The following is an 18,445-nucleotide window of genomic DNA, read 5'->3' as shown; positions in this document are numbered from 1 at the left end:
ATACTCAGATTAAAGTTTTAGTTAGCTCTAATTGTATATAAATCAAATATTGTTAAACAAAATATTAAATTTGAAACTAAAAAAATTAAGTAGCTTTTATTATATTTATATATAATTTATGAACTACGGTGTGAGGTTATTGACAAGAAACTAGGTCTTTACAAAGAAAATCCATTTTAATCGTAATGGAATTTATATATATATATAATATCTGTTATCTGCTACTTTGTCTGTACACATTTTCTTCCACTATTTCATTCCTAAACATTTTTTTTAAACAAACGTATATTATTATCCCATGTCCGTCCTAGTAATATAGGTATTCTATCTTTATGTAAAATTTTATTAAGATCTTTTCAGCCGATAAACAACAATCATATATAGACACACTTTCGCATTAAAAAAAACTAGCATAGAATGTATCGATTGCATTCTTTGGAAAATTGGTTAAAAGGTTTTAACAACTATTAGTATATTAGTCAGTGTCACGTAATAAATTAAAATGGGACTACCTATACAAGTGATTCTTAGAAATGTAATATTGAAGTGAATTACACACAAACCACTTTCACGGAACTGTTTTGTGTCAAAGCAGTAATTGTCCGCTTACTAACAAAAACTGGGGTATGTCACAGTGTAATTATTTCTAGTGCCGTAATGAATTAAATTAATGTACGGTTGTGACGTCAGAGTTTAGCATGAATTAGGATATAGAACTGTGTACTGCTACTGTTGGAATATATATTGTAGATGTTTTTGCATATATTACATAGTATAATATTACTATAATTTGATCATTATGATTCCATTATCAACCATAAAAAATATATGTTTTGAAATATAAGAGATAAATAATTGCCTTGCACCGCGTTCTGTGTATCTACATATCGGTCCAGCTACCAACTGAGAGCCTCTTGAAATAATGATGCAGACTTCGCTATAAAACAGTTCTCCGTTACGACTATCAGTCTAAAAATTATATTATATAGAAATATTATAAAGATGTAAAGTTTGTGAGTTTCGATGTTCGGTATAACCTCCGCTAATTATAAAAAATCTTTTAGTGTTAAGTAACATATTTATGGCAGCCTATAAGCTATATAACATCAAACTAAGACCAATAGGAAAGACAATACAATTAAAAATGGTGTAAAAACGCGGGAAATGTGACATTGAAGAAGTAGCTTAAATTAAAGCCAGCTTTCCTTTTTTGTCTATATAAATTGAATTTACAAACATTTCGTTGTATGTTTTCGCCTACAAAGTAAAACAAATATGTGTGATACATAAATATTTTGTTATATTTAAGACCACAATCTAGTTCTACATCTTGTAAGAGATTTATTTAGTTTTTCGTTCACTATTCCCTTTCACATATTTAATGTTCTGTGCATCCCATGAGTACTTGTAGCTTTATTCTGTGTTTCGAATCTCAGATTTTAGATAGAGACCTGCTACTTGTATATAGAAAATCTGGGATATGGATATATAAATTATCAAGCCACTATTTCCATATTTCATAGATATACTACATAAGTAAGTTTAAAAAAATGTTAAGGTTAAAATAGATTTTTTCCGAAACTATGTCTTAAATTATGAAAAACGTAAAATAAAATAAGTCCGCTAATTAATCATTTTATAGTCAAGTTACATGTGATTAATATAAATTACAAAATTGTTATGCGAATATATCAGTTTTATAATATTAGAATTATGTTACTATTATTATACTAACATTGCTTATTTAATTACACGGCCGTATTGCTTTGCAGATTAGGGTAGTGTTTAATCTACTAGTGTTCCTAGACAACTGTTGAAATGATATTTCGCCAATGTTGTTGAAATTTATTCGCATGGATGAAACGGATATGAGTCAAGAAATATGTAACCTAATTAATAAAGCTCTAGGTACATTATTAAGTGCTATATGCAAAAGTAAGTAGATACATCCGGTGTCCCCACTAATGGACTGTCAAGATAAGCTGAAACTAGTGTTTGTCAAAGCTTTGTCTAAGTAAATATACCTACTTATATTATTATCTAGTTTTATCATAATACCCCGTATAAACCTTTAATATATTTTATGAATTTATGTAGCATTACATGTTGTATGTAGCATAATACAATCTAATATTGTGTGTGAATATAGGTACAACTTTATAAGCTATATACTCTAGATATTAATAATTTTATTTATATGTAGGTACGATAATAATTGAATTATTACCTTATGTTTAAATATGATTCAATCTATTGAGATTGAATGTTTTATCTGGAATTTTATCAACGTGAGAATAATATTTTTACTTATTTTAAATAATATGTATCACATAGTACATTTCACGTAATGAGAATTATAGTTAATTCATACCATTTATAATCTTCTATATATATATATACGGTTAGGATCTTCTATATTGCGGTTCCTAACCACAAAACCCACAGGCTTGTTAGTCAGTCAAGTGGCGAGTGATAAACATGTTACTCCACCTACTGAAAAAATTGATGTTTATGAAATAATATATTTTTAATTATTTACTTATGTACGTATCCACTGCTTATACGTAATAAAAAACGTATTGTAATAGTTTATATAGCTAACCCTGCTATTAGACTATGAGCAAAACAGCGTATAATAACAATAGATCCAAAAGGCCATATCGTGCGAAATGTCACGCCAATCAGCATTTTCGCTGCAGTCACTGAACTTGTTTAGAACAATGCACACGTACGGTTCAACAGTTTATACTTCCGTTTGTTTGGCCGTGATTTATCCTCGTTTTTATACACTAGTTGAAGTACAATTTTATTAAACAAAATATATGTGATGGTTCTCTTTATTTAAGTTATATTTTCTTTTTGTTTCAGAAAGTGCCACGAGAACAAGAAATCGTCGATCCCTTGAATCACACACATCACTTCCTAAGACTGAAAACTCACTGCCGTCTTCCAGAGTATCTCCTAAAAGTACTTTTAATTTACCGTTTGGAATTAAGTCGCCGCTTCACAAATCTTCAACTTCTAACGTTGTCGCTTCAAAATCTAATGAGAGACGGCGTAGTTCCGACATTGGCTCTAAACCTAGTTGTATACCTTTATCTAAAAAACCTATAGAAAAACCGATTCGCACTTCTACATCTCCTAATAAAAATACAATAATCACGCAAAAATCGGATAAGTTAAAAACTGATTCTCATAGAGGAAAACCGATACGTAAGAGTCCAGAAAAGTCTAAAAGTGATACTGAGAATAGTGGTAACGATAGAAGACATCGAGCTCAAAAAGGTAGTGAAAGTCTTAGTGAAAAATATCATTATTCTAAGAAAAGACTGACTAGTTTAGAAAATAATTCTCCAAGAGACAAGAATGACACTAAGAACTCCTCATCCAAAAATGTATTAAAGCAAAATTCGTATGGTAATCATAAAGTTGACGCTAGTGTGAGTATAGAAGAAACGAAAGGCATTGAAAATATGTCTACTCTTCACGAAACAGTTAGACCTCATGCCAGTAATTCTAGACTATCCCAGGAGATGGATAGTTTAGCTGCATTGACGAAGCAGACTTTAGATAGAGTTAACAAATTATCAAATAATTTAAATAGTAATAGGTTAAATTTAGACGCGTCTGAATCAAATTTCGAATGTTTATTTGCATCAAACTCGGAACAAAAAAATGACCATACTATTAACTATGGACTTAATAATGAGAGGTCAGTTCAGAACCGAGGAGTATCCGAAAGATTGCAGGATATAGACAGAGCCGCTCAGAGACTGATTGACTTTGAAAAGCAAAGTGCAATATTTTCTGATCTCAGTGATGATACGTCTAGTCAAAACCGCCGTCTCGATAATTCGATGTCGTCTTATAGTCATACACCTGTTTCTATATTAAAGAGAAAGTCTATAAACGAAGAAAATGCTATATGTACAGCTAATCAGGCCATAGCTTCACCACCAGTAACATTTTCTCCAAATGTTATAGAACCTCGTAGTTGTCGGTTTGAAAACAGACAACGTCAAGGTATACTAAAGAAACGCCGTAGCTTAGACGAGTCTCAAGTCGCTAGGAGAAGATCATGTAGCCCTGAAGTTTCATTTGCAGATGACGGATCGCTAGATTCAAATAAACCTATATTAAAAAACAGAAGATCATCCTTAGAGGACGTTGTAAGAAATAGATCGCCTGATGGTCATATTCAAGGTATATTGAAAAGAAAAATGAGCAGAGAAGAAGATCATACAATTGAAGTTATATCTCATGGCTCCCCAGAACCACATGGTATTTTAAAACGTAAATCCAATTCTAGTTCGAGTAGCAGCACCACATCATCTCATGTGTCTATTGCACAAGCTGTTCTCTTAGCAGCTGCTGGCGGCGCCGAAATAATTGATGATGATAAAGAAATTGTAAGACCAATTTTAAAGAAAAAAAGTTTTTCTGAGGAAAGACCCTGTCTCGAGGTTTTGCAATGTGATACACCAAAACCCATTCTAAAGAAAAAATCCACAGAACATGAAGATCATGAATTTGATCTTCCGAAGAAACCAATCCTTAAATCATCTAAAAAATTGTCCGGTGATGAAGGACATACTTCTAGTTTTGATTTGAGTGAAGACGATAGAAGCTCACGTAGACCTTCACTTCTGAGATCCCGGACTTCAGATCAATCTGGATCAGAATGCGAGGCAACGGTTAAACCTATTTTAAAGCAAAGAGGTTCGAGTCTTACTAGGGAACGTAGCCAATCCCCGCGCCCGCGTCTCTCATTTTGCGCGGACAACGATACAAACATTAGTGTGACGAATTTCAGTTGCGACGCGAACGACTTGTTGGCGGCTGGACCGCGACGAGTACTAAATCTCGCGCTCGAGCCGGAAGAAACCTATCCAAGTGCGGTTCTCCGGAGAAGGAATCTCCGACCGAAATCGAATCCCCGATCTAAAAGTTTAGCATGTGATGTAAATGATGAATTGCTTTCAATACTGAATAATAGAAGAATTAAAGTGGATAAAAATTGTGAAAACGGGAATAGTGATCCGTGGGAGCAGAAAAATTGTATAGATGGTGAAGGCGATAACAAACTCGATGCATTTCCATCAATAGCTGCACGAATAAAAAGTATGGAAGAAGCACTTACCGATGTAAAGGGAAGAGACCCTTCAACCTTAAAATCTAAAACACGTGATAAAGAGCGCTTTAAAACTCAACCTATCACAGTGGAAGAAATGCGCTCTATTACTTCCAGGTGAGTCATGTTATTTTCTTTACATTTTAATTTGCAATTTTATTCTTTTCTTTGTTGTTTATGTACAACTTTTATATACATAGTATTATCCCTCAGTATTGTTAATAGAAGATAGTTTTTATCTGCAGACATCTTTTTCAATTCTAAGCAAATTTTGGTTTGTTTTTGCTAAATATTCCTAGTTCTTTTTAGAGCGACTTCCTTAAACATGCTGTTTCTCGAGCAAAGGTGATTGTGCTCTGCACAAACCCGGTGTTTTAGACATCGAATATTGGCTCATCGCCATTATTTTGATGGGCGGGCGGGCGGTGTGCCCACGCCAAATGTTTTGTTCCGACCTGTATACAATTTAATGTCTTGATGAGATATTACTCATTGCAGTTATTTCTAGTTCGTTTTATAAAGAGGAAATCCTTATATTGTTTGAAAGGATCAGGCTTTATGTTCGTAACATTAAAAATCTTTCACAATTGACTAAATGGTTGTGTTATAATAATGAAAATTATAGGCGAACTATTCGATTCGACAGAGTTTTAGTTATTTGAATATTAATCCTTAAATACTGATGAAACCTCGAACCGATTTAATTAGCAATACATGTGGTTAGTAAACAAATTTGTATTAATTTTCGGTTGTCTGACATCATCTTGTTCAGTTCACTAGACGATAACGCCTGTATCGTACTTATTTAGTCTATTCTAAATATCTATTGTATTTATTGTTTATTTACTGTTGTGTGACCTGTGTATATATATCGTTATGTACCGCTCCATAATGGATCGTCCACTTTCAGAATAGTAAGTATTCCGTTACTAGTGCAATGTAGGTTAGTGTACCTTGCCTTCGTTTTGCGTTTGTGTACATTTTAATCAGAACAAATATTCTGTAGGATTTTTTTTATTTAATAATTTTAACAAGTTTCAAAATGCTGTATTAATTTATTCTAAACGGTTACATTAATTAGTTTATTCACTACCTTGTTAGATTATGGGTATTAGATAATTAATAAATTTGAAAATAAAAACGCGTGAGTGTAATTATATTTTAGAAAAATTTTCGAACCTTACGATATTTTATCCAATTTATATCGATTTTTTTTTAATATGATGGCTTTAAAAACTTTTCACACCAAAAAATTCAGTATATCCCTTTGACAATAAGTGTACTGAGATTATTAGTTTCAACGTAAAAGTAGATATAGCAAGTAAATTTACGTTTTTCACCCATCCTTATTTTCTATGATTTTTAAATGAATTATATTACCGAGTAGTTACAGTAGTGAAGTAGTTACAGTTAAGTAAGAAACGAAGAAGTACTACACAGGGTAAAAGAAAAAAGGCAGATATTGAACACAATAGAAAATAGACGAGGAAATATGTTAGGACACTTGATACGGCACGATGATTTTATGAAAATTATTATTGAGGGGAAAATAGAAGGAAAGAGGGGGAGGGGAAGACCAAGGAATAGCTACATCAAACAAATTGAGGACAAAATGGGAGTTGTGTCGTATCAAGAATTAAAGAGCATGATGGAAGATCGCGGAAAGTGGCAAGAGCTCCACCGCCAAGAGCGTAGCTCTTAAATTATGAATGAATGAATGAGTTACAGTCGTTATTTAAAATGTTTTTTTTATGTATATCATCTTCCTATTTGAAGTTTAATACAAAGCCTCGCTATAATTTATACAAACAAAAGTAAAAATACAAATTGTAAATTCCCCTGTATAAGTTATTCATTACATTTTCATAACTGCGATACTAGCACATTCATCATATGGAATATACAAATATACTTAAATGGACATTAGTATTAATTTAGCAAATTAACATCACTGACAAGATCAACCGGTGGTATGCCAATCCGGTTTAATGTCGGAAATACTCCAGTTAGTGGGTCAAGCTTTATTTCTGGATCGACTGTACTCGCACCCGCAGTTTTATGGCTGTCTGATCTGCCACTCTGATTGAAGCCGATAGATTGTCGATCGTCTGTATGGACATCATCAATCATCTTTAGAGTAATCCAATCTTTAAACGTTCTTATTTAGGTTTGTTTTATTGAGTCAAATATTGTATTTACTTCTTTTATGACTACGAGTTTTGGCCTCGGGGTGTCTCAAGGGCTAAAGAATAGGGCGTTTACTTTTATGAGCCATAATGGCAGATTTCTCATCTATGATATTGAGATTGTTATTGCTGGCGTAGTAATTGTTTTGTCTTAAAAAAATGTTACTATTATCTTTGCAATCTTTTCATGTATTCTCACCTCTTAAACCTTATTTGGACTTCTACAAATATTTTAAAATAAAAATTAGTGAAAAATCATTTGTGATTAACAAACATTAATTATTTTTTGTATATACAGAAACATAATAAGTGACTTTCAGAACATATTTATTACACTAGTGTATCAATTGAAATATAATAGAATATTATATATATATTTTTTTATTGCATTCATTCAAAAATTTCTACAATTGGCCATTTTAATGCCATGTGACATTATCTACCAGCTAACCATTTAGTAAAAACAGAAAGCAATTGATGCATAGTTATGGTAAATATCAGCCTTTTGGTATTTAGCTAACTTGGGTAAATATGTCAAAAATAATTAATGTAATAGAGTAAAATATAAGCACACGGTGTTTTATAAAAACGTAAACTGATTAGGATTTTGAGTCTATGCTCTTCTGTTATGTTATGTATATGTATAATCTAATTAATATTTGCAGTAAGTAATAAAGAATGTTTAATATATTTTGTTTACAATAGAATCTGTTATAAGTATAACATACAATCCAGCCCTTCAATTTGCATGATAATTGAGGCTTGAATAAATTTGACTTATATAGGTCGGGGCTTGACATAAATTTTACGACAAAAAGATTATACTGATTTATTCACTTAATAAGTAAATAAATACAAGGGATGGATGTTATATCGATTTTCAACTGTCGGCATACATTCCGTGATATGTGTCGCATATACGGTTCGAGATTTTTATTAGTAAAATTTAACGATAATTATTTTATTTGTAAAATATTATCATTTTATTGCTTTTTTTTAATATGTACTATCCTTGTCTGCTATTGGCACTTATATAATAAATACCTCGAGGATTTCACGTAGACAATTTCTTCAATAATATTTTGTTGATAATAATAATTTATTTTGACGTTTATAGCTTAGATTCCAGTTCAATCATTCATTAAGATCTATTGCTACGAAGCTGGAAGTAAACATTTATATTTAGATTATATGGTCGATGGTGTCAAACTTCCATAAAACGATAGATCGGCGACGCCAATCCAATCACTCATACCATAATTCATCGAAAATTACAAAGGCGAACTGAAATTTCAACCGTCTCTTTCTTACCCAGGGAAGCGCACCACATTAACGCATTTCTTTTCTCATTTCGCAGTTTGGAGCCGGGCCAAGTGAGTTTCCAAGCGTTCGGCCCTGCTGGCTGTAGTTTTCCGAGTCGTCCCGTCGAGTCCGGTGTTGCTCCCTCCAATAGGGGCCCCTTTGCGGGGGAACCCGAGAGAGATCTCTTTACAGACTTCGGAAAGACGTTGGATTCGCCTCCCTTCGCACCCAGTTCTTTCAGCATCAAAGATCCGCTCGTCAACGGGATACAGGACGGCCCGCATGTCAAGGACGATAGTTTCGGCGAGGCGACCTTTCTAGATATCGAAAAAGAAAAAAACCGATCAACATTGGACCAAATAGAGCAAGAAGTAAACAAAGTACGCGTTGCATTAGATGAAGACTGTCGTGCTTTGGACGAAGACGAGAGACAACAAGCCGAAGCAGACAACTGGAGCTTGAATGTGTCTTGTGATAGCGGAGTGTATAATCGTGCTTCGTCTAGAGACTCTGGCCCTCATTCAGGTAAGTCAGTCTTTTGAATATTATTTACCAAGAAACTGTTGCTGTTATTTCATTATGGTCGTAAAAATATTTTTATCGCAACATGCGTACATGTAATGCAATGCAAACAACTTTCAGCTTGTTTATATGGTCTAATCGCACAACTGTATCGAAGCGTACACTTTGACATAGTCATGTGGAAGTAATGAGAGAAGTCGAGTTGCATTAGCCCGCGGTTTGTTTATGTTGCCGTTTGGTAAATTTAGATTTACTGAATATGCCGCCATTCATATTAGGACCGTTTTTAAAATAAACGTTGTAACCTTGTGGATGTCTCATGACATATTTGGGTCAATGTAATCCACATGGTATGTGTCAAATAATTATTGTAACTGTTATTTGAATCTCATAACATATCTTTTTATAAATTTAGCCTTTGATTATAGTAGGTATAAACATTTCAAATATGATTTCAAGTAAAATACAAAAAATAATGGTATTAGGGATAATACATCTAAAAATCATATCGCTCATTACAAGCGATATGACGCAATGATATATGGTCTGTTTGCCAAGCATAACGCAGTAGTTCCCATCGAGTGTTATATTTATTTCACAACCAGGTGTTCTTTTAAATACTTATTTATCACGTTTCCGACTTCTGGATAACAAAATGTGAGTTGTTTTATAAGTATTTGTGTATTCCCGACTTTAGTGCCAAAATTCCAGTGTACTGCCCCTTTGGCAATATTGTACGCACTTCCACAACAAAGATTATGGATGTTAATAATACGATGACTTGCTAAAAACACAGTGCGATTTGTAACTTATTCCAGTCACCGCACTTCAAATTTATTATTATAATTACAATTTATAAAAGTACAAAAACATCAATAGCATGTTATAATAATATTCTTGAAAAAGTATTTAATAATTATTTTATCAATAGCTAATTATTAATTTTTTTCTGATTCCAGGCGAAGAGCTAGGCTTGATTGAGAGTCAAGAAATTAGAGAGAATCAAGCTACAAACAGCAGTAGCAACGAGTGGTCGTCGTCTTCTATAGAGAGAGGTCTTCTCAACATGGATCGAGTGAGAAGGTCCACAGAAACCGAGGTGGCGAGGAGTCCTGAAGATCTGGTTAGCGACGATGATGATAATGCCGAAAATAGTGGCTTCGCATTGGGACTTGTGAAAAGTAACAGCGTGGTGGCCAGAGCTAGTATGTGGCAACAGTTACAGCAGCAAGCTAAAGGTGATATGTTTTATGTTTTTTATCAACCACTTGATAGTAGTTTTTATTCGTTGTTAATTAAATGATTGCCTGATCTATGACATGATCTTTACTGGGAGCTCATGATTTAGCCATGCCTCTGCTTCGTTGAAGAATAATAGAACTTGTTGATGTATCGCCCTTGAAATGAATGAAGTTCTAATAAATATTTTGCCATTATAAACAAAATCAATTTACACTTGTAGATATAAATATAGTTATATGTACGGTTCGCAATAACAGCTGTTCAATTGCATACTCTTAATATCAAAACTCTTGATAAAAATAAGTGTTTTCCATAGCATTACACACTCAACTCTGGGCGGCATTTACTATAATCATCTCTAGGTCAGGACAGGATTCATTGCTAGTAGTGAAGTAAAACTAGGCTTCCATGGTGTTTAGGGATGAGTCGCTCAGTTCAGTCTTTCAGTTTTTTATACTTTCGATAATAAACCAATTTCACTGTAGATCAATACTAGTCACTATGATGTGGTAGTAGCTAGTTTTTATATTTCAGGAATTAATAATTACTTTCTCAAATTTCTCAGTTCATAAAATGATTAATTTTGTAGGTATCTTGGATGATATAATGACCTTAAATCAAGATGTCTATTAAACTCAACATGAAATTAATTATTATATCGAAAAATAGAATACAGTATCGTCTCAATTCCTATCTTAGGTATGTTTCTGGAATTACATCTATTGCTGATCGTAATCTAGAAACCTTGAAATAGTAACGTGTAATAACTTATGTTTAATTGAAATTTAGTTTGAATTATTTGAAAACAATTTCTAAATTTTGAAGTGATTTGAAGCAATACATTACAGCTTAGTTTAATTTGTTTGATATTAGTAACTCGTTTATGTGTAGTAATTATATTTCGTAAATTACACATATTCTTAGTACGAAAATAATTTCACATTGCATCACTAATGATATTTATCCTTCTTTGATATACAGCTAGTGCCTGTATATCAAAGAAGGATAAATATGCCTAATGTATAAAAAAGGCGGAGTTTGTTTTCTATTTAGTTGTAATTTTTTTTTATTTGATAAACAATCGACTTCTCTAATTCTCCACGTATTTTAAAGATATTCTAGGTGGTTCCCGATTTAACTAGATTTAGTGAGGAGTCTGGCAAATATAAATTTGATAATTAAATTCGTCAGAATATATGTTTACATATATTTTTAGGTGTTTTATGTCTTGTGTGTGTAAATTTAAAAATTACACTATTTATAAGTCAATGTTACTTAAAATAGTTAGTTTAGTCACCGTTCGTAAATTGATTGAAATATATATATTTTAATACTAATATATTGATGTGTTTATTCTTGATACGTTTTACCGCGTTCACTCGCTTTTTCTTATTAAATATTCCACGTGTAAACGACTTCATACCGGCGTGTCAAATAACAAACTATATTTACCTTTTCCTTAGAAGAGACTCATTTCAACAATATTGTTAAAAAAAAAACAATTTGAGTTTAGAAAATAATCGTGAAATTGCCTCCGAATTATAAAAAAATATTAAATTTACTAATTTCCTACCTTTTGCAAAATGTTTGATAAAGTTCTCAGTTATATATATATATATTGTGTATGGTGTACATTGCGTGTAATATACATTGCGTAAAAATTGTATTATAGGAAAATCAGTAAATATGTAGGTGGGTAATATAAGTCTTAAATATTTGATTCGTTAACTTTTAATTTATCCTACGCCTGAGTGGTTATGTGGTTTCTTCTTGTAACGTTATAGACTTGAAATTAAAATGAATATGGGAAGAATTAACAAATTACAAATATCACATTATTTAAGCACTTTAGATCTAATATCAACTTTTAATAATTTCAGGAACACCAAAGCCGCTGATCCGCCACAGTCGCTCCAAAAACAAGGAAACATCGTCGGTGGCCGACCGCTTTAAGACCCAACCGATTTCTTTCTCAACGTCCGATGTCCCTGAGCCTTCTAAAGAAGGATTTTCTCTCGCCCAGTCCAAGAGTACTGCCAACGTTTTGGACAGGGATGAAGATGGTAAGCATAAATACTGTAACATTTAAATGTATTATTGTTTCTATTAAGTACAATTAATTTCTATTTTTTTTTTATATTTTTTGTTATTATTTTGCTATTCCAAATTATATAATTATTTGTCACATAATGTTTAAATTAGACGCATGTAAATTTGCATTATTTGAACAGAAAACAAAAGAGCTTCCCGTCTTTTGATTGTCGGCTTTTGTTTCTTTTTTGCATGTCCTCGACTCTACTATGTGTATGTCCTGGGCTCTATCGTAAACACAAACGCACAATATTATGTAAATACGCACAAACTCACTGGTGGCAGCTAAGTTAGACGAGGACGATCCAGCCAAACTTTCCATTATGGAGAAAATGAAGATGTTCAACTCAAAATTAACCCACAAACCTCCTGTGGCGGGTTTACCGCGGCCCAAAGAGGAGAGAGTACCCCGAACGTCAAGACTGAGAACCATGCCTGTATTAGCTAGTCAAGTACAGGAAGCAATGGAGCAGAACGAGAGATTGACCAAGTCTCTGACCCACGAAGAAGTGCCACGTAACCCCGATTTCCAGTTGAAAATGGAGCTATTTCGTTCTGCGAGCGCAAAGAACACCTCCCTAGAGTATCTGATGCGGCAGAACGCAAAGTTTAGAAGCTTAGGTCTGATTTTGTTCTTTTTTGTTTTGGTTGTCGTTTTTAAGCTTGAGTCGCTGCTTTTGGGTCCAGCACTAATATTTTTCCCTATTCAGGTTAGAAGGTAAGATGTATTTCTCCAGTTGCATGATATATTAACATTGCACGAAAGATATTTGCCACTTTTTCCGTAACATTATTAGATCTTTCACTAGTGTAAACTATCATGTCTCCTATTTAGTTTACTGTGTATATATTTTAAAGGTAATATTAGTGTAATGTTGATTCTCTGTTTAATTTCAGGTTTGCTGAATTATTTTATTACTTTTAAGGTTGTTGTACATGACTCAGATACATTATATACGTACTACTATATGTCTGTAACTGATTTGATTGGGCGTGCTATGTCTTGTAGTATGGCGTTATGCAAGTCTACATGGACATATATTATTATGTATAACCTGCAGATCATATTATGCGTAGTTATTTGCAGATACGATCTTATGTGCAGTATAAACAGATACATGTGTCTGGGCCATGATACATATGTACGACCTTATACTATTTTGTAAACACACAAGTAGCACAGACTAAGTTGATTAATTTAGTTTATAGTTGTGAACAGATGAGAACAATAAAAATGTTTTATTTGGTATTACTGACCGCATGCAATGTATATACTGGACCTTAGAAAATGGCAACACAGCATCTCATAAATCATTATCCACCAGCTATATTTATTGTGTAACATTTATTTTGGGCTCTGTAGTCATAGGTTTACTCAGTACATTAGTCACGTTACAAGATTTTTGACCGGGTCGTCGTATTAAATTATCTTCTACCTACGTTTGAAAATCAGTATATCAACACCAAAAATAATATTCTTTATAGTTTATATGTTTAGTGTGTATCGTGACCTAGTGATTTACCGTCTTGACTCAAACCCTAAATAGTCGCGTGTTGAGTCTTACGGTTACTAATACTTTGTATTTATGTCAGATTGAATTTCTAGTAACCCAGTTAATGATACAATGGCTTCGGCTTCTGCCAATCTATTATGAAGTGCTCATTGAATTATGGACTAGTCAGTATTTTGTTTACTATAATCACGATAGTCGAATAACTTTGACTTTTTATACAGGCAAAAATGTAGACACTTTATCCTCTTCTATATATAGATGTTTTAGAGTATATGATAGTATACTGTATAATAATATTAAGTTTATATTCTTATTATTATAATATTATTAAGCTTCCGATAAAAACAGTATCGAATATAAATCTCGGTAAGGCCGTATAGTTAAGAACTTACTAACTTTCTTTTCTGTTTTCTGTATATTAACTTGTATTTTTTTAAGATATTGTGTGACATGTATAGGTAATACATAGAGTTAGGTATTTTTTTACTACTTAACTATGTAGTATAGTTATTATGTTTCGTTTATTATTGTATTGACCTTGAGCTTTTGTATTCGACAATCTGTGCTGTGAGATTGTTATTGGTTTATTGTATATACGAAAATGTATTAAACTTTATTACTACAGCGCTCTAGTAACTCGGTCGTATTCGGTTCAGTGAACCCGGTAACTTCGCAATGAAATCAAACTTTGCGTGACATCGGTTCAGGCTCATTTAGTTTTGGATGTGTACCCAGATTAGCATTCGAATTATTAATTTAACATAGTGTAGATTCCTTATTATGTAACTGTATGATATATAAGTATTCCTTATTTATTTTTGTTTTAATCCGGTGTGAAATTCAACCCTGAATATAAAAACTCTAATCTGATTTTATAAATTAATATGTCTGAGTACTTATGTTATTTTATATACCCTAATTGGTATATCTTTATATAAAAAAATATGTTATAGATGAGGCTTAGTATTACTATCATTAGTAAAAAGGATTTTTATATTCCTGGCATGGGTAATATGTAATTTTCTGAATTACTATGTACTACTATTTTTTTTAAATATATACTACTAACAACATAACATTATTTACGTTTTATATGCTTACTGCAGTAAATATAACATTCCAACACAATTCAATGTATGACTTGAGTATTTTGCCAACAATACTTGTTTCTAAACACTATCATAACATTTTGTACCACGCGTTTGCTCACGAGATTTTGTCATGCACGTTTCTGTGGTACTGTATAATTTAGTATCTATATTAATTAATCTGTGTTTGATTTCAGACCTCGAAGACGATTCCCCATCAGAACGAGCACAGAGGATGATCACGCCTGAAGTACGAGGCATACTGAAATCGGGGACCACTGTAGTGCCTACGAAACCGAAAACTCTAGCGAAGGGTGAAAGTTCTGAGGTGAGATTTTATATATTTTAAGCAACAATAAACATGCTATAAAAGCATTCTGATAAAGTGATTGTCATGGTTTTGATTGAGAAGTATCATAGGTACTTTTTTGTTTTTTAATTGAATTAACAAGCTACCAGATCAACAGATGGTAAATGGCTTGGGTTGCCATTACGAAAGTCTGACGTGTCATGCTTTCATACACCGTAAATTTAATGCCATGTTATATCCTTCAATCGAAACACAGCTTACAAAGCAAGCTACTGGGCGTTTGATACGGGTGAAACACAAGTACCCACACAGGCAACTTAATACAAAGTCATTAAAAAATCTCATCAAATTTGATCGCTAATTTTCTATAATATGAATTGACTGTTAATTATATTATTCAGTTTATGCAAGTGCATTCTCTTATCTTTTGAGAGATAGTTCCTACTTATCGTATCGGCGCTTGAATCTTCGGCAATGAGAATGCATGACAAATAAGCTTACTTACTGCTTATTACTCTGTAAGCCAATGTCTAGATCATAGTCTAACTGATAGATATATCAGTTTGTTCATTACTGACAGCCCTGTTACCTTTTATGGAAAGTATATCATGAATAATATATGTAGTCTATACATTGTTTTGGATACGTCAGATTATATTTCCACTTTTTAGTGTTATGTGATATGCAGTTTAAATATTTTTTTCAATATTTCCTATTGCGTGAAATCTTTATTTTCTCTATAATCATGTTAAATTTTGAATATAATATTTATTTTAGGGACTTAAAGATGAGGGCATCGACAGCTCATCGGACGACGAATCTTCTGCATCCAGTGTGTCGTCATCAGAGAAGAGTTGCTCCTCTTCAGACAGTTCAGACGAAATTCCAGGACCGAAACCAAGGAGATTCCAACGTAAGAGCAATAAGTTGAAGTCTTCCAGAACAGATTCAGATCTAACAAGACTCCAGGATCGTTACCCTGGCAAAATACAGTTACCAGGAGCGAATGAGTTGAAGGAACGTCTGAATCAAGTGAAAAATCCAGAAATGAAGCCGTTACTCGCAAAATTGGGAAGGAAACCTTCTGAAGAGGCAAAGAAAGAAGACGACAGTACTAGATATAGAAGATTTGTTAAGAAACTCGATGAGCCTATACAGCTAGGGAAGTTGAGAAGGCCGGCGGATAAAACGCCACCTCCTCCGCCGCAAATACAAGAAAAACCGCCACAAGTACTTAAAATATCAGCTATAAACCAAGCAGCTAAGAATAAATTCTTCGGTATTGAAACTCCTCCTAAGAAGGAAAGGGATATTGATGAGTTGACGGCAGCCGTAAGAAAATACATTCCACCTGTAAGTTTATATTTTTATTATCCTAAAGGCATCTATATTTTTAAAACTAGTGCTATTTATTGTACTATTTTTCAAACTAACTGCGGGAATTTAATGAACTATGGTTTCGCCTTTGCCAACAATTATTGTTGACTTCATCCGGAAGTCTCCTTTAGGGTGATTGCGACGCGTTTGTTACACCGTCGTATCATGTACTAAAAACATAGTAAGTTTATTAAATTCTCGTACATAGTAAAAAAAAACTATCCTGACATATATTCATTATTGTTACAACTGTGAATTAGATCCGGTAGAGTGGATTTGTTAATTCTCTTCTCGTTAACCGGACACTTAAAATTACCACATTTCGTCGGCATATTCAAAACCACTGTGGTGAGAGGCAAGCCTACTGCTGTCTATTCTATTTGTTTGGATTGTTAACGGTATTTCCATCAACGGAGAGTCAGTAAGAACTATATTGACACACAAATTATATGGACCAGATTTCATAAACTTTTTTATTTAAACGATGCAGTAGCCACTAAACCACTGCGCAATTTGAAAATATTATTTAAATTTACACGCAAAGAATTCTGGATGTTTGTAAAACATTTTTTATATTAGTAGATTGTACTGTACTGTCTTCGTTGGAGATTTTTTACATAAGGCCTATGATTTCAGTTTAAGAACAAAACATTAATGTTAGTATTAATTCGATACAGGTGAGCAAGTCCATATCAACGCACATGCTGGAAATGGTGGGTGGTCCCGGTGGAATAGGCGCAGCTGGGTCCGGCAGCGACGGCGAAAGCAGCGGCGGCCGCGAGGTTCGGCATATCACCTCGCATGCGCGGCCACGTCACAGGTCAGTCTATACATACATATATTGGACTTATAATGTATTTTTTTTTTCAACGAATGATAATTATCCTATCATTCATTTGTGCTAACGGAATATGGTAAAGAGGCACCAGTCTAAGACTGAAGTTAGCTCCTTTAGCCCAACGTAGTGAACACGTTATTTATCCATAATGATAATATTGTTACCGAATTACACTTATTAGGTAGTCTGTGTTTGCGGGTATTTTGCCCTACCTATTTACATCTTATCCTACGAAAGGACAATGCCTGACTGGTACCTTGGACTGACTTCGTCTATATACGCGACGTCTATTTATCATCAGGTCATTCGCTTGTTAGTCGTTCCATTTATATTAAAAAAAATACTAACAGTCCATACATACAATTAATAATGGCAAATTGTGATTTATTGTTTTAAATTAGGCCTTTTTTTGGTGCACTTTTAAACATAAGGACACTTTTATAACTCTGTCGGAGGCATATAATGAGAATACTTTTATATTTGAAGATGAACACAGAAAATACAGATGAATTGAAATTAATTTCAAGTTAATTGGGAAGTTCAATTAAAATTATATTAACTGAGATGTACTTACTCCCCTTATGGCTATGTATATTAAAATTTTAGTTCCTAAACCGCTGATTTAATTATAAAAAAGTATATTCACCATCTATATTGTGTATTTGCGTTCACGAATAGTAACGTAATAAACCACATATCGCCGAATATATTTTACGTAACAACATTTAGTTTATTGCTGCTGTTTCCACCGCCGGAGAGTTAAAAATATAAATTGACTTAATTTTTTTTTGTATCGACCAGATTCGATGTCATGACGCGACGTTTCAGTATAAATCGGGGTAGT

The 18,445-nt window shown here is 33.1% G+C and overlaps 1 protein-coding gene across 2 annotated transcripts in view; it reads left to right on the top strand.

Annotated features, from left to right (window-relative positions):
- The first annotated feature begins 3,055 nt into the window (after nt 1-3,055).
- LOC131848282 (supervillin-like) overlaps nt 3,056-18,445 on the top strand; it is a 110,763-nt gene continuing 95,373 nt past the window's right edge. Inside the window, exons 1-8 of one of the 2 annotated variants that reach the window (XM_059198087.1) lie at nt 3,056-5,248; nt 8,675-9,144; nt 10,101-10,379; nt 12,264-12,446; nt 12,760-13,095; nt 15,274-15,404; nt 16,164-16,739; nt 17,441-17,583. In XM_059198087.1, coding sequence (XP_059054070.1) covers nt 3,474-5,248; nt 8,675-9,144; nt 10,101-10,379; nt 12,264-12,446; nt 12,760-13,095; nt 15,274-15,404; nt 16,164-16,739; nt 17,441-17,583 — 3,893 coding nt within the window. In that variant the 5' untranslated portion in view covers nt 3,056-3,473. The remainder of the gene's footprint in view (nt 5,249-8,674; nt 9,145-10,100; nt 10,380-12,263; nt 12,447-12,759; nt 13,096-15,273; nt 15,405-16,163; nt 16,740-17,440; nt 17,584-18,445) is intronic. The other variant, XM_059198088.1, reaches the window with a different exon arrangement.

This window comes from Achroia grisella, unplaced genomic scaffold (assembly GCF_030625045.1).
Source record: "Achroia grisella isolate CSIRO2021 unplaced genomic scaffold, CSIRO_AGI_Agris_v1 utg546, whole genome shotgun sequence".
In the NCBI taxonomy this organism is placed as follows: Eukaryota; Metazoa; Arthropoda; class Insecta; order Lepidoptera; family Pyralidae; genus Achroia; species Achroia grisella.
Note: the sequence above shows the minus strand (reverse complement) of the source record. Positions and strands in the feature narration are given on the sequence as shown.